At 32.2% G+C, this 23,636-nt stretch overlaps 1 protein-coding gene across 1 annotated transcript; it reads right to left on the minus strand.

Moving 5' to 3' along the window:
• Window positions 1–2: 2 nt before the first annotated feature.
• On the minus strand, window positions 3–7,022 carry Ube4B (Ubiquitination factor E4B). Its single transcript, XM_090160724.1, has 22 exons — window positions 6,535–7,022; window positions 5,839–6,260; window positions 5,682–5,769; window positions 5,221–5,371; window positions 5,016–5,151; window positions 4,656–4,836; window positions 4,413–4,513; window positions 4,233–4,347; window positions 4,013–4,162; window positions 3,834–3,950; window positions 3,467–3,769; window positions 3,297–3,402; window positions 2,300–2,541; window positions 2,118–2,242; window positions 1,951–2,049; window positions 1,656–1,891; window positions 1,466–1,592; window positions 1,125–1,404; window positions 870–1,061; window positions 625–799; window positions 409–555; window positions 3–341 (listed from the first exon to the last, which is right to left on the minus strand). Exons 1-22 carry the CDS (start codon window positions 6,556–6,558, stop codon window positions 274–276), a joined length of 3,585 nt encoding a protein of 1,194 aa, XP_090016850.1. The 5' UTR covers window positions 6,559–7,022; the 3' UTR covers window positions 3–273.
• Between the last annotated feature and the right edge of the window lie 16,614 nt (window positions 7,023–23,636).

Consider the following 23,636-nt stretch of genomic DNA (forward strand, 5'->3'; position numbering starts at 1 on the left):
CATTGCACTTTAAATTTATTATTTTTTTACAATTTTTAGAGTGTAAACAAAACTGAATAGAATTTTTTTTAAAAAAAGCCACGGTTTTCGACACAACACGGAACAATCTGAACATGGAGGCATGATTTTTGTTTTTCACAAAACATTTTATTTAAAAAGTCAGAATATTTATAGATTTGCCTCTCCCGTTACTTTACACTTAATTTTTTCTCAAAATTTAATAGCTTAGATGTGTACCAATTTAATTTAAGAACAGCCTAATCAATTAACAAATTAATTTTGTCTTAAATTGTCTTGTTTCGAACGTTTCCAATCTTGGATTCGTTGCTTCAACTCGATCGCTTAAAACGTTAGTAAAATTGTTGAAAAAACAGGATACGAAAGATAGCTAAACACTGAAATATTTACCTGGTATTAACATATCTTCTGTTAAATGTTTCCTGTTGAAGGGATCAGTGCTTGAATTGAGCAAATGCCTTTCAATAATTGGTCTATCCATCACGGTACCACTTGGTAGAATTACAGGGTCCTCCATTAAAGTGTCCATAAGTGGATCTGATATTTTAGGTAAATTAATTTTGTAGCAAAGTTCAAGTAGTAAGTAAGATAGTAGGCTTAACAAACCTCTAAACTCTTCGGGAGCTTCGCTATAATCAATTTCTGATAAATGTTTTTGAGCTTGAAACTGTTCAACTCGAGCAGCTAGATCTTGGAATTGCATGATTTGTATTTCAGTTTTAATCATAGCTTTTTTCATTCTATTAACAGCATCATCAAATAATTCCTTTCTAAATGAACGCTATTAAAATTGGAATTTAAAGAATTAATTTAAGGCTGAAAAATATAACAGTGGCAGTAATATTATTTACTTCGTCATTAGCTATAGCATGCGCAAATCTGTCGCAGTCCAAATGCAGATAAATGTCAGTTAATTCATCGAGCAGTCTTTTAGGTTCCCAACCATATTTCTCTGGGTTTTTCACTTTAAGGTTTTTACACTTTGAACCGCAAAGTTGTTGTAGATTGTAGTTGAGCATTGCTGCTAATCTATGGACTAGCTCCTACAGGGAAATTTTTACAATTTAATTTTTTGGTAACTATGGTGAGATTAAATTTAGTCTCACAGGTCTTAGGAAAGGCTCTTGTATATCTAAAGTCAGGTAATGTAACATGTCCACTGTTTCTCTAGCTAGGGTCAAATAAGATCGACACTGTCTTTCATCAGTTGACAATTGACGTTGCCTGGTCTGTTGAATGTCTTGAGATTGGCTATTCCAAGTATCCCTATCTTCCATTGCTTCTTGTACCTCGTGGATACGTTTTAGGGATTCTAAACTTTCATCCAGAAGGAAAGTAGTGTCGTTCATTAACATATTGATGAAGCGGATAAACTGTTTTCCTGAACTGTTAAAAAAAAATTGAAAGTTAGGGACAGTTACAAAAAATTAAAAACCAATTAACATACACTGATTCTTGAACTAGGGCCTGTTTATGAACTGAATTTCCCCACAAACTTTTGAACAAAACACTAATATGATAACGAATTGTGAATTTGTCATAAAATTCACTGCTAGCTCCAGTTGTCTCCACGTCTAAAATTAGTTTAATTAAATTTTAGCGATACAAAGGTGGATTAAACTTTTTAATGTTTTTACCAGTGTAAAATTTAACAAGTGCAATTGCTAAGTGTTGTTCGGCAAGACGATGCGATAGAATTTGGGTATGGAAGGTCTCTGTATAAGGTTGGATGCTTGGACTAGCCATGAACATGACTTCTACCAATTTGGCTACCAAATACGGATTATTCATATATTGAGGCGAGCAAACTAAGACGATAAGAAATGCAATCATTTCTTGACCTATATTGGCTTCTATCACTTGAGGTTGATACCTTTAACAAATGAAATTAGTCAATGATTATTTACTTTTTTAAGGGTTGTCAAAACTTACTGTACAACAAATAACAAAAAGTCTGCAATATCTTCAATATACCAATCTGGGTAGGCAGCAAACTCTTTGGGAATTGATTCTGCTAAGGGCAAACTAGGACTGAAGTTTATCAGATAAGTAATGATTAATGTCATATATCAAACTCAAATTTAATAATTAAGGCTTACCCAGTAGGCCCACAAAGTGTATTTAATAGCATAGCTACAACGGAATTATAAAAATTCATGCACCGTTTTAGTAAAGTTTGATCGAGTAGACCAGCATCAGCTGCTGCTTTAGCTTTCCCGAGTTTCTAAATGGCAGATAATTATTAATTTTCATCCATTACGTTGGGTTGTAGAGATTATACTTTTGCTTGGGCTTTCCATTTGCGGATTAACTGTCTATTTCTCTCTGCTATAGCCAATCGAGCCCACAGTGGCTCAGACGCTTGAGTTTCCTCTGCAAAACGTTGTAGATCACGAGTCGCTCTAATTCTCCTTACATAACGTCTCATAGTGGGAATCACAGACAAATGGTGAGAGTGCAATGTTAGGAAAAAGCATTCGGTGGGAAATTTTGGGTCTTGATTTGCAGAGCTTGATGCACCCCCTTAATAGGTAAAAAAACCACATTTAAACAGTCCCTTAGTGTGAATTTATTTAAGAAATAGTGGCAAAATATCAACACACCAATGCATGTCCAATTTGTTTTATTTTTTTGGATACTTTAGACGATACTGAACATTTCTGTGTCAAAATTATTTTGCGGAAATGAAAATTCGCTGAGATATTAATTTTGTAAAATTAAAGCTTTTTAGCGTTACTCTTCGCGAAAATTCGGGATTGTAGGTGAAGTAGGATACGCGATGGGCTTAAAAGAAATATGCAATAAAAGTAAAGCATTGTCCAATTTTTATTTGCGGAAATGGTTAAACTAGCGTAAATTAAATGTTAGTAAAACTTTTTAAATGGCCACTCTCCTCTGCAAAATTTTCGTTAATTACCTATCTCCAAACACAAGAAGAGATAAAAAAAGTATAAGGGAAAAACACAAAAATATAATAATAAACTTCGATCTCATGCTGGGGGCACGCGGCACCAACCCAACCCCATTTTTGCTAATCACGAGGACATACTACCAAGAAAAAATAGAAAATACTTTGTCCCCGCCCAATATTGCACAAAACGGAAATTTTTGTGTACCCTACTATATCACAAACGGAAAAGTAACGTTAGAAAATTTCATTTCCGCAAAATAATTTTGACACAAAAATGTTCAGTATCAACTAATGTATATATACATAAAAATAAAAAAAATCAAACATGTGTTGGTGTGTTGATATTCACCCAAAATAGTTAAATTACTATATAGCTCCACCCAAGCAGTGGCTTCTGGACTAGTTAGCTTGATTCGAGTTTCAGGTGCAATGTCCACACGAGATTTAGGATGATAAGGGTAAAAGGGGTCAACCTTTTTAAAAAATAACTGTAAATATTATTCATATTCACAGTGAAAATACACTGGTAATTCTTACTTTATCTAATTTTATTTTGACTGAGAGTTTTTGTAAGACAGAGAGCAAATTTAGCATAAATCCATCATTAGCTACAAGTCTGTCTTCAACTTGCAACTGGGCCCTTTTCTCATTACGTTTAAGTACCATAGTGAGGTAGTTCATTACCGCATCTCGGCTACCAGTATTAACTAATGAGGCGTGAAAAATGTGGTGAAGTTCTGTTCTGGCATTTTCCAGATTATGTTGCAATGATTGGTTGACTAATCTAGTATTTTCAGGCGTTAGAGTATTCCCACTGAAGAAGGTTTCAATAATTTTAGGCTACAAAAATTAAGAAACAGTTGCGTGAGTATTTTTGAAGAAGAGCGGGTGTTTGTCAACTAACGTTATCTTCAGCAAATACTGAAAGGCTCAGAAAAGGTCCCAAAAATGAAAGTTTGGTCACTTCACGACCTACTGATTGCGTTATAGGGTCTGGAAGCCATAATTTACTTTGAACCATCTGTAAAAGTTTTTTTATATTGGCAATGTTTTTAATTAAGGCTAATTTCTCCAAGAACTTACCAGATTGCAAAAGGGTCTGGTACTACCACCATTACCACACCGAATTTCACATAATTCTGAGAGGGTTTGTAGGGGTAATTTGAAGGAATCTGAAACCATGGAACACCTTCTCATAGCTAACAACAGACTATTTAGTAAAGGCATAAAAATCTGTGAATAATAACTTAAGTTATTGATCTTGTAACCGCAAGAGACAAGATTTTCACAAAGGAAACATCACCTCTTGTAAGGAAGATTGATCATTATGCAAATTGGAGACTAAATCGTGGAGAAAGCCTCTGGGCATTGTTTGGGACAGTAGATAGGGTAAAAGCAAAGATTGTTTGGAACTTGGCCTGAAATATAAACAAACGCTTTTAAGTTTACCAATAACGTGAGCTATTAAGAGTTAATTAACTACCTAGGGAATGTTAATACGCCTTTTAACACGAGAATGGTGTGCTGAATGCATAATGCTCGAATATCAGATAACACCTCGCTTAAAGGTGGAATGCTGGTTCTCTGTGAAGGGTGAAAAAATAAATCAGAATAAAGTTGAACAATCAGACAGGAATTTTCTCAATGTTATTTTTGTGAAATAAAAGTATTGTAGAGGACTGTGTGTTGGCAAACAAAAGGACCCCAGAAGGTCTTTGATTCTTACTTTTGGAGAGTTTCGCTCTTCAACTCCAACCCTTGCGTAAGACTCCATCAAATAAACCAGCATTTCATTTTCTGGCGATGATTCAACTTGGCAAAGGTCAGAATTTGTTTGCTCACAAATGAAAGATGGCGCACTGCCTATTACTGGTGAGTGCAAAGGACTTTGAGACGAAAGAGCAGAACTGTGTTAAATTGAGAAAAAATTGGGATTTAAAAAATTGCTACGTCTTGAGTATATGGCATTGACATTAATAGGGGTGGTTTTGAAGAGTAGCCAAATTAATTATGAAAATGGGTTTAGAAAAGATTTTTTGAACACATAATTCAAGGATGTTTGTGCAAGCAAATGTGCGAAACTCACTTTAACACTGAAGTGTTCCCTAGTCCTTTTAGCGGAGACAAGGGAGGTTGACGACATTTTTTGAAGGGACTCTCACCAGCTGCCATAAGCATCAACGCTTCCATAAGAATTTGTTGGATTAAATCTTTCACATTATCTTTTAATTACAGTTAAAACCTAAAATTAGCCACAAATCATAACACTCAAAGTTCTTCCGAAATAATACCTAAATCAAAATGCTCTGACACAGTTCTTGCCAAATCTGAGAGGAAAACCGTTTCACCACTTGATGAACCTTCTTTCCAATTAACACAGAAGACTCTCGAAATTGTATTTTGAAGTTGTTCTTCACTTATATCACCTCCAATGCTATTATCCTATTAAATTATCATTCATTAATAAAAACAAACATACTTAAATTATCAACTGGAAAGCAACCTCAGGTACACATGGTCAACACCATAAGCCACCTAAAATTCAAGAGCGACCATTAAAAGAGGTACACTTGGTGAATTTATATTAGGGCTAGAATAATTAAGGATATAAAGGCTGCGTGAGCAGCTATTTAACAGAATTGTTACACAACGTTTAGTTTAAATACAATGAAGTACATGTAGTTTCTATAAGCCACGAGATGATATAGTGTCAAAATTGTTTTCCAGTTGTTTCAATAAAATTTTAACTAACTCTATGCCTTTTAACAGAATCTCTTCTATCTAATTCATCCACTTCCATCGTTTCTATACCCGAATCCACATCCATTTGAGATATTGAGCTGATAAACAAACAATTAATGAATGAAATAATACCATTTTCTTTGGATAAATTTCTGACAATTTTATACTTTTGTTCACATGATTCATTATCCGTATCCATACTTTGATTTTCACAAACTTGAGATTCAATTTGAATGGGTTTTGGGAATGCAATACCTTCTATAGATTGTTTTCTTTGCACATCGACGTCATTATCGAACACCTCAGCGGGTTTAAGCACAGGAGCGAGTTTAGTTTCTTCCTCTCCTTTTTCAATTTGGGGAGGGGTGTTTTCCCGACTAGAGTTTTTTGAGTCAGGCTTTGAATCGGATTCATTATTCCTTATATTTGTTGTTGTTTGATTATTTTCTGCACTTGAGCTATCTTGGCTTGTTGCTGAATCAGCCGCGGTTTCACTAGTAACTTGGCTATTATTGTTCTCTTGGGTCACGGGAGGATTTGTTTGTGGAGAAGAGTGGTTCTCTAATCTTGCCAATCTTCGTTTCCGTAGCTATAACAAAAATAAAAATAAAATTTTTTTTACCAATATTAAGATTTAAATAATTTAAAGTTTATATTTTCATAACAAATAGATAAATAATCTAGGATTGTATTTCAATTTAAAGATAAAATGTTTCTAATTTTATACATAATATTATATAAATTCAATATGGTTAGATAGGCTTATCTATATATAGACAAAACTAGTTAAAAGGAAAAAGTTCACTAATTATTTACAAACCCTCAGTTTTTTTATAGAAATATTTCGAAATTCAGGAAATTACCTCATCAGGTGTTAGTTCGCTCATCGTTTCCTTTTCAATTTATTCTGAAATTCACCTAAATTCTTTTATTGGCGTAAAGGTAACAAAGTAAGGTCGCAGCCCGAGAATTATTATATATACAAAATGATATTAATTTATCAATTTCGACAGTAACGTTACTCCACAATCTATAACTGTAAACGAATAACTATTTCTAGCGATATAAACGTAAATTCTTCATCTATATTAACAAATGAGCAATCGATTTTTAACCCCAGCCCCTAGTAACTGAAAATATTCATAATCATTCCATTTAAGTAACGAATACTTAATTAATTTCGGGGCCTTTACTTCACGAACCACGGTGCCCTACAATGACGCTTCAAAAACCATAGGCAGCAGCAGCAAGAAATAACGATTGTAGTTGCCAAGCGCTTAGCCAATAGCCACTGACAGGTCACACTTCTTTCCTTGGGCAATTTTTTTCGCTCTTTCTTTGATTCCTGCTTGATAACAGGAAACTATACAAAAACATATCCGTTTTACAAGCCATCTACAATGCATATTTATAATATGCTGCGAAAAAAACGTTTACTTAGGTCCTATTAAATTTACTAAACTTCTATTTTATTTAATCAGGATAATTTAAAATGGTTTTAAATATAGATCGTAATACATATTGTGAAAAGTAATTAAACGATGTCGCACTAAGCCTTTTGGCGGTCTTTTTGATTTTTTTTAACCTCAGTAATAGCATAAGCAACATAACAATTTAAGTATGACACTTCTTATGGCTTTAAAGCCAATTTCCTTACCTAATCTTTTTCAACACTGATACTCTCACTTAGCTCCGTCTGGGACTTGCAACGAAACTGAGTAGTATATTATTATCCTTGGTAGTAGTGTATTTCGCCTTGGATATATGTATGTACTACTGAACTAAATAGCTCTGAAAATCAGATCGGTGATAACTTTTTTTAAATGACGTACTTATTTATATTATGTTACTTATGGTAATATCCATAGTTGGATTGTTTTAAATAAACTCACGGTAACAGCCGAGGGATCGCAGATTTGGAAAAAATATGAATCTGTTTTGTAAATATTATACTATTTTCCTATTTCTTGGACTAATTAATATTGGGAGGTGTCGGTTAAAAATTCGGTGCCTCCACGGACTCCTAATAAAGATGCGAAACTCGGTCGAAAACGCGACCGGAATAATCCTAGAAGCAGCGACGCCCTACGGCCGGGATAAATTGTTTCAAACGGATCTTTTTATAGATATAGAGAGTTTATAATCTCTATAAGCGCAGCGACTCCCAGGATCTCTGGTGCAATGGCGAAGGTATCATATATGCGATTCAATAAATAAACAGTAACTTGCAGGCAGGGGGCCTATTCTGTAAAAAATCGAATGGGAATTCGATCTCGATACCCTATACCATGTCGAAATCGACTTCGACAATTTGCATGGATTTATGCTTATTCGAAATCTTTACCGAATACCATTCGTCAAGCAGAGGTGGGCAAAAAGTTGCGAGCGTTCGGAAAAATGAGCATATAGAGTTTTAAACACGGCTTGCTCAAGTAAGCGAGTACTCAAGGCAAACGAGTTTATTTTCTCTATCTCTAATTGAGAAGCCTCTGGGCGAGCGCCGAATAGTTCGCTCCGGCGTTGATGGCTGACGGCGCGCTGAGGGAGATTCCCCCCTCGACGGGTTAGTTCCCTCACTTTTAAGCGCTCACCGCGCGCTGAGCGAGATCTCCCGATCGTCGGAATAGCCCCCTCACTTTTAAGCGACGCGTTAGTACCCTCAGTAGAAAGCGCTGACGCAGCGTTGAGGGAAAATTACCGAGAGAAGGAATAGTTCGCTCAGATTTGAGCGCTAGCTACGAGCGGATTTTGATCACGGTGAGCGACGGTAAAGTTCGTTTACGCAAATCGCTCACAGCGCGGCGAGCAAAAATTTCAAAAATCAAACATTAAACTATTACTCGGCTATGGGTTTATTATTTACTTTTTTTATTAATAAAATGAAGGGTACTCTAAACGTCGGGAGTTAATGATATCTCCGATTGAATAAAATTCAAAGGTTCTTCCGAATTTATCCAACGATAAACTAGACTGCAAATATTCCGTTTAGTGTTAAAAGAGCTTTATTAAATATTAAAAGCCACAAATTATAACAATAGGCGCTAGTATACATTCTTTTGGTCTTGACAAACTTGGCAGGTGAAATGGGCTACGCGGTACGCGTTTCTTCATTTTTAGGGGATTGTGGCTCGCGCTACTTTAAAGGAAAATATTAGCGCGCTCTCAACTTAAATTAATGATCGGTACCATAAAAACAAGTGGACATTTACTAACCCCTAATCCAACTCATTTGTAAATCTCCAGAATTTAATAGACAGTTTTAGCAACTACCTACAGGGGCGGTGCCAGAAGATTCTTAGGTGTAGGCTAATAATGTTTATCATTTGTGGGCCCCCTGTTCCTCAATATTGGACTTAAAATTAAATTTTGCAAATTCAGGTAATTTATTTATTATTTGATATTAGTGCGGTTTTTAAAATTTTACAGTATTAACTATCATCACATATTTTATTTGAATTTAAAAATCGACTTGATGTGGCCCCATCAGATCGATTTGTGGGCCCCTATTTGAACACAAAAGTAGGCTATAGCTCGTGTTGCCTACCCCTAACGCCGCTCCTGACTACCTACACCGGGATTTTATTCACAGTGAACGACGACAGAGTTCGTTTACGGTAAATCGCGAAGAGCAAACATTTCAAAAATTAAACTTCACATTTGACGGTATGAACAAGTTAATAATAAGATTATTTTTAATGTATATATAAAATATAATACAATATCTTTGCATATAACCATCTTCGATTTTGTCCATTGTTTATGACATCGACAAAAATAACCATATCATCAAATGATCAAGCTAATTGCGAAGATTCACGGTTTTTAAATAATAATTTTTTTCAGAAAAAAAGGGAGGGGTTGGAATTAATATAATGGCCAGCCTGTGCCAATATTAAAACTGTTTTAGTTCCAAATTGAGGTAACTCGATTTACGCGAATTTTCTTTTTTGCCGTTTTTCAAACTTCCTTTACACTAAAAATATAAATATTACAAATAGCGGCCAATGTATAGTTACAAAGTTATCGATTATTTTCCATTTTTAAAAAGCATTACGTTATAATTTTTTTTCCAATTTAAATAATATTTTTTAGATACCTGGTTTTGAAACTAATAGCGTTCTTTTCGTTTTTATTTCACACCGAATTTTAGAAATAATAAAAATGTTTGAATAATTCTAATGTCTAGTTTGTGCGGGTAACAAAAATCAACAGTGAAGAAGCTGTCAACGATCACCGTCAAGCTCAGCGTGTGGGGAGTGGGGACCCGCTGGCTGCCGGTGAGTACGAACAAGTAGGGAGGGGGGTGGCATTACCAAGGTAACCTATTTAAAGTTACTATAGACAGTAGGCTATAATCACTATGCTGTAAACATCTGTGTCGCGCGAAAGCGATCCAAATGTAACGACTGACGATTACGATAAAAATTACATCATTCTTCCGAACTTCAAAAGGGCGTTATTTTATTTCTGGGGGGGGGGGATTTCTATTTGAACTTGTAATAACTTACACACAAATATTTTCTTTACATTTTTCTGTTTTTATTGCTTACGATGTTACACTTTATATACAATATTGGAAGTATTTCAATATTTATTTAAATCTTCGCTCTTGCTTGATACCTACAAAGATTCTAAAAAAAAATTGTGTGGATCGTGTCATTTTCGCCTAATTTGGTATGCACATGTTTCTTAACAATGAAACAGACATACGCCAAACGAGGAGGCAATGAACACCGCTAATGCCCCACAATGGAACATTTTGAAAAAAAAAAGGATCCACCGTGGAACTTCGTATGTCATTAGAAAGTGTTCATCTTGTAAAATACGGAAGCGAACTTAAAGCCTGAAACTGAATAAAAAAACTCAAGCCACAGTCGAAGTACTATAACTCCAAAACTATGGACTCGAAAAAATTAAACTTCGAAGGCGAGAAAAATTATGAACAGCTAAAGCAAAAAACACGAAAAAATTAAAATAAGGAAGGACCGAAATACGAATCGAAAGACGCAGACTTGAGAAAAGTCGACAAGAAACTGTAACAGCCTTGCCAGTTCCTGAAACTCAAATTATCGTACCAGAGCCTAAAAATTATCGATTTCAGAAAAATATTATCGTACGCCTGAAAACTGGCCGTATATTTGAATTTTGTTTTAAACATTGACGTTAAACTTGTGAAATCAAAATATTTAATAACCCTTAAAGTTCGACCGATTGAAAACGATTGTAGACCATTCGTCCGAATGTACCATTCAACCGAAAACCGCGTTTTGCACGGTTTTCATTCAATATACCGTTAATGATACATATTTATATATCGTAGGTTACGTGACGATAGTATATCTAATTTGGACTAAACTATGTCTTAAATATTTATTATTTCGTACCGACGTGTATTTTTAGACCTTTTTCCCTTGAAATTTGATATTTTCCGGGTTTAATTTTGGAAAATAATCTTGATAAGACCCGACGTGAAATAGTTGCCTAACATATCTAACCTAACCCAACCTAACCTAACCTAATGTTAAGTTAAAAGGAACCACCTATGGACTGCATTGTACAGGATGAAAAATTGGTGAATAAGTAGATAAGTCCATAATGAAAAGGGATAATAAAGCTAAACAAATTTGAAGAAATTTAAAAACTTACTAATAGCTCGTACCGATAGGTCTTCGAGCGGATGAAAACGCGAAACTCGGACCAAATAGATCTTCGAGTGAATAATTAAATAAAATAAAATAAAATAAAATAAAATAGCCAGAAAATCCAACGGTAGACCGGTTTCGTCCTATTTGGGACTCGTCAGTACCGTGCGGGAAATCTGGCTTGCGACTATAACACCGAATAGAGAAACTAAGCCTAAATATTAAAAATTTCAAAACGAGTTGCATAGCAACGGAAAGCCGAATAGGGGGAGAGTGGTGGAGATTATTATATACGTAATGTTAAGTTAAAAGGAACCACCTATGGACTGCATTGTACAGGATGAAAAATTGGTGAATAAGTAGATAAGTCCATAATGAAAAGGGATAATAAAGCTAAACCCTAAACAAATTTGAAGAAATTTAAAAACTTACTAATAGCTCGTACCGATAGGTCTTCGAGCGGATGAAAACGCGAAACTCGGACCAAATAGATCTTCGAGTGAATAATTAAATAAAATAAAATAAAATAAAATAGCCAGAAAATCCAACGGTAGACCGGTTTCGTCCTATTTGGGACTCGTCAGTACCGTGCGGGAAATCTGGCTTGCGACTATAACACCGAATAGAGAAACTAAGCCTAAATATTAAAAATTTCAAAACGAGTTGCATAGCAACGGAAAGCCGAATAGGGGGAGAGTGGTGGAGATTATTATATACGTAATGTTAAGTTAAAAGGAACCACCTATGGACTGCATTGTACAGGATGAAAAATTGGTGAATAAGTAGATAAGTCCATAATGAAAAGGGATAATAAAGCTAAACCCTAAACAAATTTGAAGAAATTTAAAAACTTACTAATAGCTCGTACCGATAGGTCTTCGAGCGGATGAAAACGCGAAACTCGGACCAAATAGATCTTCGAGTGAATAATTAAATAAAATAAAATAAAATAAAATAAAATAGCCAGAAAATCCAACGGTAGACCGGTTTCGTCCTATTTGGGACTCGTCAGTACCGTGCGGGAAATCTGGCTTGCGACTATAACACCGAATAGAGAAACTAAGCCTAAATATTAAAAATTTCAAAACGAGTTGCATAGCAACGGAAAGCCGAATAGGGGGAGAGTGGTGGAGATTATTATACAGGGTCTTTTTTTTTGCTCGGAAAAGGGTTTTTTTTTCAAAAACTATTTATAGTACCGATTTCAAATTTGGAAGGTCAATTCTCTATACCGGGGGACATCAGTTTGAGAAATTTGAGCGTTTTCGGTAATGTTTTTCACCAATTTTGAAAAATTATTTTTCGACCACTAGGTGCGAGATAAAAAATTTCTATTATAAAGTTGTAGGCCGTCATCGAAAACCCTTAAAAATTGTTCACTCGACGAAAAACAATTTATTTATCAGTGAAAATTCGAGCTTGAAAAATTTACAAGTTGGTGAAGCCAAATTACGATTGTTTGAAACGATAATTGAAACCGAATTACCTAATCCAGTTGAAACTTTGGTTAAAAAAACGACCGGATTTAAAAAACACGAGGCTATAGGTCAATCCTAAACATGCATTGGGTATTTAAAGGAAAACTTTGGGAGATTATTATCAGTGTTTGATAATATTTCGAACAATGCCTCGTTATTCAGTAGCTGAGCGTACCGAGATAGTTGCCATTTACTATGGAGAAGCAGCGCAAAACCTTAGAAGAGTGACTGAAATCTTCGCAGAAAGACATCCAAATGGAGCACCATCTGTAAATACAGTAAGACGAGCAGTTCACGATTTCAATAAATTTGGTAACTTGCAACCTAAGTTTCGCGGATTGGGTCAACCGGATTTAGACTTCGAGAACAATGTACTCGCGTACTTTGTGGCATATCCTCGTCACAGTTGCGCTAACGCTGCTGCTGATTTGGGTTGTTCTGCAAATCGTGTGTGGAAAATTCTTCGTAAGAATCGCTATCACCCATACAGAGCTACGCTCCACCAAGGACTAATTGACGGAGACCATCAAAGACGTTATGAATTTAGCAAATGGTTACTAAATGCTGTCCAAGAAGATAGACAATTTTTGCGCCATGTTTTGTTCTCCGACGAAGCGTCATTTTCTAGAGATGGGCCCTTTAATCATCAAAACAGCCATCTTTGGTCTGACATCAACCCACATTGGGGTTTTGAATATCATCACCAGGTTCAATTTGAACGGGTCAATGTTTGGGTTGGACTTGTTGGAAACCGTTTGAGTAGAAGGAAAGTGAGGTCGACCCGTCAGTCCCAGGTTCAGGTTTAGGTTCGGGATTGAGATCCGGGATTTAAGGGATGAAATGGGGGTAAAATCGTCAAAAAGTCAATGTATTTAGGGTATTCCTCGCGACGATTTGTTTTCCCGTATATCAACATATTATGTCCAGGCCAACTTGTTCATTTATCTACGCTTATCTCGAAAGATACTTGAACGTATATCTTATCAAGTTTTATCGTACGGAATAAGTTGAAATGATGTAAAAATTGATAACCTAGGCGACGCGTGGGCAGATTACCCCGGGGGACGCGGTTAATTTGAATTTAAGAGTGTTTTGACGTCATGGAATATTCGTTGTTAAAGTAGAATGAAAATATTTTTAAACTTCATTTTAATATCATTGTAGTATGCTTGGCACTTGAACCAATCTCACGAGTATTTCTTAAAACAAATATCTCGATCGCGTTTTATCGTACGAAATAAGTGGAAATTATGCAAGTTGTATGTTACTTGATAACCTAGGCAGGAAGATAGCGCGCGCGTACGCGGATTACCTGGGAGGCGCGGATTGCCCGGGCGCGCGGTTAATTTGAATTTAAAACATGGATTCCCTCTCCGAAATAATTCATGTACCCAAAATTGGACCGCAAGTTTTTTTCTTTTAGGGGAATCTCTATGGGAGTTTAACATTACAATAAAGCTAATAGGTCCAGTTTGGGGTACTTTTGGTCCGAAATGGGGTACATAGGGCCGAAAATGGTGACTTTGGTCGTTTTAAGGGTACTTTTGGTCTATTTTGGTCCATTTTTGGATTGAAAAAATACTTAAAGTGGTTTTACTGATAAACTCTAAAGGAATTTAACTTTAAAGGGTATCTTAGATTATTGTTTTTAATTTTATTCAAGTTGAAAACGTATTAAGAGTCCTTCAAAGTACTATAAAAGGATTTTATTTACGAACTTAATTCATATTTTCTTCAAACTTTCAATTCGCTTTTATTACTATTTAAATACGGTAAAATATAATTCTTATACACAAATATAGTCAGAAAGATACTATAAAACACTAAAATTAAAATTAAATTAAATTTGTGTGGATAAGATTTGTAAATATCATTTTGAAACTAATAACTTTCACGCTTTATTTAAGTCAAGCCAATAAAAACAATTACCTTTATTTTAAATACGGTAAAATATAAATACATTTCCGATATGTAAATAGGTAGAATAACACTATGAAAAGTTCCTTTTTCTTCTTTTAATACGACAACACACAACTCTGATACGCAAATATATAAAGAAAATATAAAAAAAAATTTACTCTACGTTCGATACGTTAAAATACATTTCCGATACACAAATATAGATAAAGAAATACTATAAAATGTAAAAAGGTAGAAAAATACTACACATTAACCATTATGAATTTAAGCTTACAACATCCTTCACGTATAGAGCATAACATATATGTTCAGAGTTAACTTGTTTCCTCGTTATCTTTAGCGTATGGAATAAGTTAAGAATGTACTGAAATGGTGTATGTTTAAACCTCGTAGAATAAAGAGTAAAACATATGTTCAGAGTCGGCTTGATTACTAAAGCGAATAACACAGAGACGTTTCCGGTGTAGTCACGTAGGAAGAAAAATACTACAACTCTCTCTATACTCTACATTCAACACGTTAAAATATACTTCCGAAATGCCAATATAGGTAGTAAAATACTACAAAATCTCTATACTTTACCTTCAATACGTTTAATTACATTCCAATATGTAAATATAGGAGGAAAAATACTACAAAAGCCTCTTTTCTTGGCGTTCAATATGTTAAAATAGATTTCTGAAATGCAAATGTAGGTAGTAAATACTACAAAATCTCTATACTCTACCTTCAATACGTTAAATTACATTCCAATATGTAAATATAGGTAGTAAATACTACAAAAGCCTCTTTTCTTGGCGTTCAATATGTTAAAATAGATTTCTGAAATGCAAATATAGGTAGTAATTACTACAAAAGCCTCTTACTCTACGTTCAATACGTTAAATTAATGATATGCCTCCGATCGAATCGTTCATTTTTTCCTATTTAAATATACGCATTTAAATTAAAATTGCTTCTAGTTTTCGGCAGTCGATTAATTTTTATCCACAAATTTTCCGATTTATTTAAAAAACGTTGGTAAAAAGAATATCATTTTAACTTATTTAATTGTGTTTTTTACCCAACCAAGCATTTATTTGAATAAAAGTGGTATTTATTTAAATAACCAATAGTTAAATAAAAATTGTTAAATGTTTAAATAATCGAAAGTGAACAAGCCTATTTTTTAAATAAAACAAACAGACTTTAGAGTTGATAAGATTTGTAAATATCATTTGAAACTAACAATTTTCACGCTTTATTTAAGTCTGGCAATTACATTTTTAAAAATGAAAGAAGTTAAACAATATAAAAATTTGTAAATATTGTAAATATTTTTAGGTAATAAAGAAATTAAGAAATGTTTTAATTAAAATATCTTTCATTTTCTACTAAATTTTTAAAAATGAAAGAAGTTTAACAATATAATTATTCTAATATAATTTCAAAATCAGGTATTATTTTAAGTACAAATGCATAATTTAGTGAAGCAATTCTTATTTAAATACTTTTATTTAATTAATTTGTGTATCTGAAATGTATAAGTGGGTTTTACTATTTATCACGGTTTTTATATATATATATATATATTGGAATTGTTACAAAAGGTTCTTTTAAACGTAACTTAGTACATTAATTTATTTTGGAAGTTCAAAACGTATTAAGAGCCCTTCAGAGTACTATAAAAGGATTTCATTTACAAACTAAATTAATATTTTCTTCAAACTTTCAATTCGTTATAATTTGAATTTAAATGAAAACATCATGGATTATAGGTGCGTAATCTACTATTAGACCGAACGGATTAAAAATACTTAAAGTAAGTGGTTGTACTGATAAACTAAAGGAATTTAACTTTAAAGGGTATCTTAGATTATTGTTTTTAATATTATTCAAGTTCAAAACGTATAAAGAGTCCTTCAAAGTAATTATATAAGAATTTTATTTACGAACTAAATCCATATTTTAGAAGTTAGTTTGTATGAAATACTTACTAATACCTGAAAAATGGACTTTAGAGTTGATAAGATTTGTAAATATCATTTGAAACTAATAATTTTCACGCTTTATTTAAGTCAAGCAATTACATTTTTAAAAATGAAAGAAGTTAAACAATATAAAAATTTGTAAATATTGTAAATTTTTTTAGGTAATAAAGAAATTAAGAAATGTTTTAATTAAAATATCTTTCATTTTCTACTAAATTTTTAAAAATGAAAGAAGTTTAACAATATAATTATTCTAATATAATTTCAAAATCAGGTATTATTTAAAGTACAAATGCATAATTTAGTGAAGCAATTCTTATTTAAATACTTTTATTTAATTAATTTGTGTATCTGAAATGTATTTATTGAAAAATAAGTGGGTTTTACTATTTATCACGGTTTTATATATATATATTGGAATTGTTACAAAAGATTCTTTTAAACGTAACTTAGTACATTAATTTATTTTGGAAGTTCAAAACGTATTAAGAGCCCTTCAGAGTACTATAAAAGGATTTCATTTACAAACTAAATTAATATTTTCTTCAAACTTTCAATTCGTTATAATTTGAATTTAAATGAAAACATCATGGATTATAGGTGCGTAATCTACTATCAGACCGAACTAATTAAAAAAATACTTAAAGTAAGTGGTTTTACTGATAAACTCTAAAGGAATTTTGGAATTTTCTAGAATAGCAAAGTAAAACTAAAACGTAAAACAAGTTTAAAACGAAACTAATAACTGGGAGAAAGGTTGAAGTAAGTAATTTTTTTGATTTTTCGTTTTTTAATTTTTGAGTTCCTTATATTATTATAAACTAAATTAAATATAATTTTTGAAAATTTGTGATAAAAGATCTGCTCCTTCGTGTTTTACATATATTTAAAAACTCGAGATTTTAATGAATTGTTTTCAAAGCATGAAAAATATAGCAGATACTTTGATTTTAATTGTAGTTAGTAGTTACTTTAAAAAAAGTCGCTAGCTGACTAGGAGCTGGTGTAGTTAAATTTAAAAAAAGTGTATTTTAAATTTTGTTTGTAAAAGTTTTTTTTTCAAAAAGTTTAGTATTATAGTTTAAATTTATTAAATAAAATAAAATATAAATTATACATTTGGTTTAGTATTTTACTATTGCAAGTAAAATTAATAGTAATTTCAATTACTTTTTTAGTTTGTTTTTTTTTGACAAATATGCAAACTAATTAGTTATTTCAAAAACAAATACGTCGAATTATTTGGTATTCGAAATACTATTGGTTAGTTTTTATATCTTTAATTTTATTTTTCAGAACAATTTCTCTTTGTCTAGCTTCTTCTAACTTTAATTTAGATGGCCTTAAAGCCAAATATTTAACAAATTTTGTAACCAAGTAGATGGAGCTTTAAACAATTTTTCAGTCATGTAGTCATGGTGCCCCGAGCCTCCGTCGACGTCTGAAATGTGAAATGGGGCACCGACGGGGCTGGCGCGGACGCTGGGGGCACGGGCGCCACCCGCGTCTCAATGTCTGACTATCATCTCGCAGTTCCATACTGGGCTATTTGACCATCAAAATGACTAAATACACGTATATTTGAACATTTCCTTGACTACATGACTGAAAAATTGTTTAAAGCTCCATCTACTTGGTTACAAAATTTGTTAAATACTTGGCTTTAAGGCCATCTAAATTAAAGTTAGAAGAAGCTAGACAAAGAGAAATTGTTCTGAAAATAAAATTAAAGATATAAAAACTAACCAATAGTATTTCGAATACCAAATAATTCGATGTATTTGTTTTTGAAATAACTAAATAGTTTGCATATTTGTCAAAAAAAACAAAAAACTAAAAAAGTAATTGAAATTACTATTAATTTTACTTGCAATAGTAAAATACTAAACCAAATGTATAATTTATATTTTATTTTATTTAATAAATTTAAACTATAATACTAAACTTTTTCAAAAAAAAACTTTTACAAACAAAATTTAAAATACACATTTTTAAAATTTAACTACACCAGCTCCAAGTCAGCTAGCGACTTTTTTTTTAAAGTAACTACTAACTACAATTAAAATCAAAGTATCTGCTATATTTTTCATGCTTTGAAAACAATTCATTAAAATCTCGAGTTTTTAAATATATGTAAAACACGAAGGAGCAGATCTTTTATCACAAATTTTCAAAAATTATATTTAATTTAGTTTATAATAATATAAGGAACTCAAAAATTAAAAAACGAAAAATCAAAAAAATTACTTACTTCAACCTTTCTCCCAGTTATTAGTTTCGTTTTAAACTTGTTTTACGTTTTAGTTTTACTTTGCTATTCTAGAAAATTCCAAAATTCCTTTAGAGTTTATCAGTAAAACCACTTACTTTAAGTATTTTTTTAATTAGTTCTTTTATAGTACTCTGAAGGGCTCTTAATACGTTTTGAACTTCCAAAATAAATTAATGTACTAAGTTACGTTTAAAAGAATATATATATATATATATAAAACCGTGATAAATAGTAAAACCCACTTATTTTTCAATTAATACATTTCAGATACACAAATTAATTAAATAAAAATATTTAAATAAGAATTGCTTCACTAAATTATGCATTTGTACTTTAAATAATACCTGATTTTGAAATTTTATTAGAATAATTATATTGTTAAACTTCTTCCATTTTTAAAAATGTAGTAGAAAATGAAAGATATTTTAATTAAAACATTTCTTAATTTCTTTATTACCTAAAAATATTTACAATATTTACTAATTTGTATATTGTTTAACTTCTTTCATTTTTAAAAATTTAATTGCTTGACTTAAATAAAGCGTGAAAATTATTAGTTTCAAATGATATTTGCAAATCTTATCAACTCTAAAGTCCATTTTTCAGGTATTAGTAAGTATTTCATACAAACTAACTTCTAAAATATGGATTTAGTTCGTAAATAAAATTCTTTTAAATTACTTTGAAGGACTCTTTATACGTTTTGAACTTGAATAATATTAAAAACAATAATCTAAGATACCCTTTAAAGTTAAATTCCTTTAGTTTATCAGTAAAACCACTTACTTTAAGTATTTTTTTAATCCGTTCGGTCTAATAGTAGATTACGCACCTATAATCCATGATGTTTTCATTTAAATTCAAATTATAACGAATTGAAAGTTTGAAGAAAATATTAATTTAGTTTGTAAATGAAATCCTTTTATAGTACTCTGTAGGGCTCTTAATACGTTTTGAACTTCCAAAATAAATTAATGTACTAAGTTACGTTTAAAAGAACCTTTTGTAACAATTCCAATATATATATATATATATATAAAAACCGTGATAAATAGTAAAACCCACTTATTTTTCAATAAATACATTTCAGATACACAAATTAATTAAATAAAAGTATTTAAATAAGAATTGCTTCACTAAATTATGCATTTGTACTTTAAATAATACCTGATTTTGAAATTATATTAGAATAATTATATTGTTAAACTTCTTTCATTTTTAAAAATTTAGTAGAAAATGAAAGATATTTTAATTAAAACATTTCTTAATTTCTTTATTACCTAAAAATATTTACAATATTAACAAATTTTTATATTGTTTAACTTCTTTCATTTTTAAAAATGTAATTGCCAGACTTAAATAAAGCGTGAAAATTATTAGTTTCAAATGATATTTACAAATCTTATCAACTCTAAAGTCTGTTTGTTTTATTTAAAAAATAGGCTTGTTCACTTTCGATTATTTAAACATTGAACAATTTTTATTTAACTATTGGTTATTTAAATAAATACCACTTTTATTCAAATAAATGCTTGGTTGGGTAAAAAACACAATTAAATAAGTTAAAATGATATTCTTTTTACCAACGTTTTTTAAATAAATCGGAAAATTTGTGGATAAAAATTAATCGACTGCCGAAAACTAGAAGCAATTTTAATTTAAATGCGTATATTTAAATAGGAAAAAATGAACGATTCGATCGGAGGCATATCATTAATTTAACGTATTGAACGTAGAGTAAGAGGCTTTTGTAGTAATTACTACCTATATTTGCATTTCAGAAATCTATTTTAACATATTGAACGCCAAGAAAAGAGGCTTTTGTAGTATTTACTACCTATATTTACATATTGGAATGTAATTTAACGTATTGAAGGTAAAGTATAGAGATTTTGTAGTATTTTACTACCTATATTTGCATTTCAGAAATCTATTTTAACATATTGAACGCCAAGAAAAGAGGCTTTTGTAGTATTTACTACCTATATTTACATATTGGAATGTAATTTAACGTATTGAAGGTAAAGTATAGAGATTTTGTAGTATTTTACTACCTATATTGGCATTTCGGAAGTATATTTTAACGTGTTGAATGTAGAGTATAGATAGAGTTGTAGTATTTTTCTTCCTACGTGACTACACCGGAAACGTCTCTGTGTTATTCGCTTTAGTAATCAAGCCGACTCTGAACATATGTTTTACTCTTTATTCTACGAGGTTTAAACATACACCATTTCAGTACATTCTTAACTTATTCCATACGCTATTTAAAACACATGGGATAAAGATAACGAGGAAACAAGTTAACTCTGAACATATATGTTATGCTCTATACGTGAAGGATGTTGTAAGCTTAAATTCATAATGGTTAATGTGTAGTATTTTTCTACCTTTTTACATTTTATAGTATTTCTTTATCTATATTTGTGTATCGGAAATGTATTTTAACGTATCGAACGTAGAGTAAATTTTTTTTTTATATTTTCTTTATATATTTGCGTATCAGAGTTGTGTGTTGTCGTATTAAAAGAAGAAAAAGGAACTTTTCATAGTGTTATTCTACCTATTTACATATCGGAAATGTATTTATATTTTACCGTATTTAAAATAAAGGTAATTGTTTTTATTGGCTTGACTTAAATAAAGCGTGAAAATTATTAGTTAAATTCCTTTAGAGTTTATCAGTAAAACCACTTTAAGTATTTTTTCAATCCTTATACCTATATTTACATATTGGAATTGTTACAAAAGGTTCTTTTAAACGTAACTTAGTACACTAATTAAGTATTTTTAATTTACCGTAATTAAAATATAGGTAAGTGGTTTTTATCTTATTTTATACCTACGGAAGGGATAAATAAATTATAGCAATAAATTTTTGGAGTTTGGAGATGGGTGGAAAAAAAATAAGGCTCTTCGTTTTTCCAACTGCTTTTCTGATGTACCCAAAAATGGACCAAAATAGACCAAAAGTACCCTTAAAACGACCAAAGTCACCATTTTCGGCCCTATGTACCCCATTTCGGACCAAAAGTACCCCAAACTGGACCTATTAGCTTTATTGTAATGTTAAACTCCCATAGAGATTCCCCTAAAAGAAAAAAACTTGCGGTCCAATTTTGGGTACATGAATTATTTCGGAGAGGGAATCCATGTTTTAAATTCAAATTAACCGCGCGCCCGGGCAATCCGCGCCTCCCAGGTAATCCACGCACGCGCGCGCTATCTTCCTGCCTAGGTTATCAAGTAACATACAACTTACATAATTTCCACTTATTTCGTACGATAAAACGCGATCGAGATATTCATTTTAAGAAATACTCGTGATTTTGGTTCAAGTGCCAAGCATACTACAATGATATTAAAATGAAGTTTAAAAATATTTTCATTCTACTTTAACAACGAATATTCCATGACGTCAAAACACTCTTAAATTCAAATTAACCGCGTCCCCCGGGGTAATCTGCGCACGCGTCGCCTAGGTTATCAATTTTTACATCATTTCAACTTATTCCGTACGATAAAACTTGATAAGATATACGTTCAAGTATCTTTCGAGATAAGCGTAGATAAATGAACAAGTTGGCCTGGACATAATATGTTGATATACGGGAAAACAAATCGTCGCGAGGAATACCCTAAATACATTGACTTTTTGACGATTTTACCCCCATTTCATCCCTTAAATCCCGGATCTCGATCCCGAACCTAAACCTGAACCTGGGACTGACGGGTCGACCTCACTTTCCTTCTACTCGTTTGATTGGTCCCTTTTTAATGCCGACGAACCTCAACGGCCAAAGGTATTTACATTTTCTACAGAACGAACTGAGTGACGCAATCGACGACCTTCCATTGGCTGAAAGACGTCAGTTGTGGTTTCAGCAAGATGGCGCCCCTCCGCATTTTTCCCGGCAAGTAACTGAGCACCTCAACAACGAGTTTCCTGAAAGGTGGATAGGGAGAAATGGTCCAGTGCATTGGCCAGCAAGGTCACCTGACCTAACACCGCTGGATTATTTTCTCTGGGGATTCGTTAAATCAAAGGTATACGCCACGCCCATTGAAACTAGGGAGGAACTCATTAGACGAATAATCAGTGCTTGCCGAGACGTCACACCAGAAATGGTAGAGAAAGCGTTTGAGAACTTAATTGTCCGCGCACAAACCTGTGTTGCAGCCAATGGTGATATTATTGAAAATGTTTTGTAAAAATTTATGTGAATAAAATATCTGCATTTAAAAACCAAACGTGTACATTTTTTCAAGTGTGAAAACTCTACTACGTTTGTATTAGACTTGTTCCCTTTTCAATTATCGTTTCAAACAATCGTAATTTGGCTTCACCAACTTGTAAATTTTTCAAGCTCGAATTTTCACTGATAAATAAGTTGTTTTTCGTCGAGTGAACAATTTTTAAGGGTTTTCGATGACGGCCTACAACTTTATAATAGAAATTTTTTATCTCGCACCTAGTGGTCGAAAAATAATTTTTCAAAATTGGTGAAAAACATTACCGAAAACGCTCAAATTTCTCAAACTGATGTCCCCCGGTATAGAGAATTGACCTTCCAAATTTGAAATCGGTACTATAAATAGTTTTTGAAAAAAAACACTTTTCCGAGCAAAAAAAAAGACCCTGTATACGTAATGTTAAGTTAAAAGGAACCACCTATGGACTGC

Source organism: Leiobunum rupestre, chromosome 10 (genome assembly GCF_980474605.1).
Source record: "Leiobunum rupestre chromosome 10, qqLeiRupe1.1.hap1, whole genome shotgun sequence".
Taxonomy (NCBI): domain Eukaryota; kingdom Metazoa; phylum Arthropoda; class Arachnida; order Opiliones; family Sclerosomatidae; genus Leiobunum; species Leiobunum rupestre.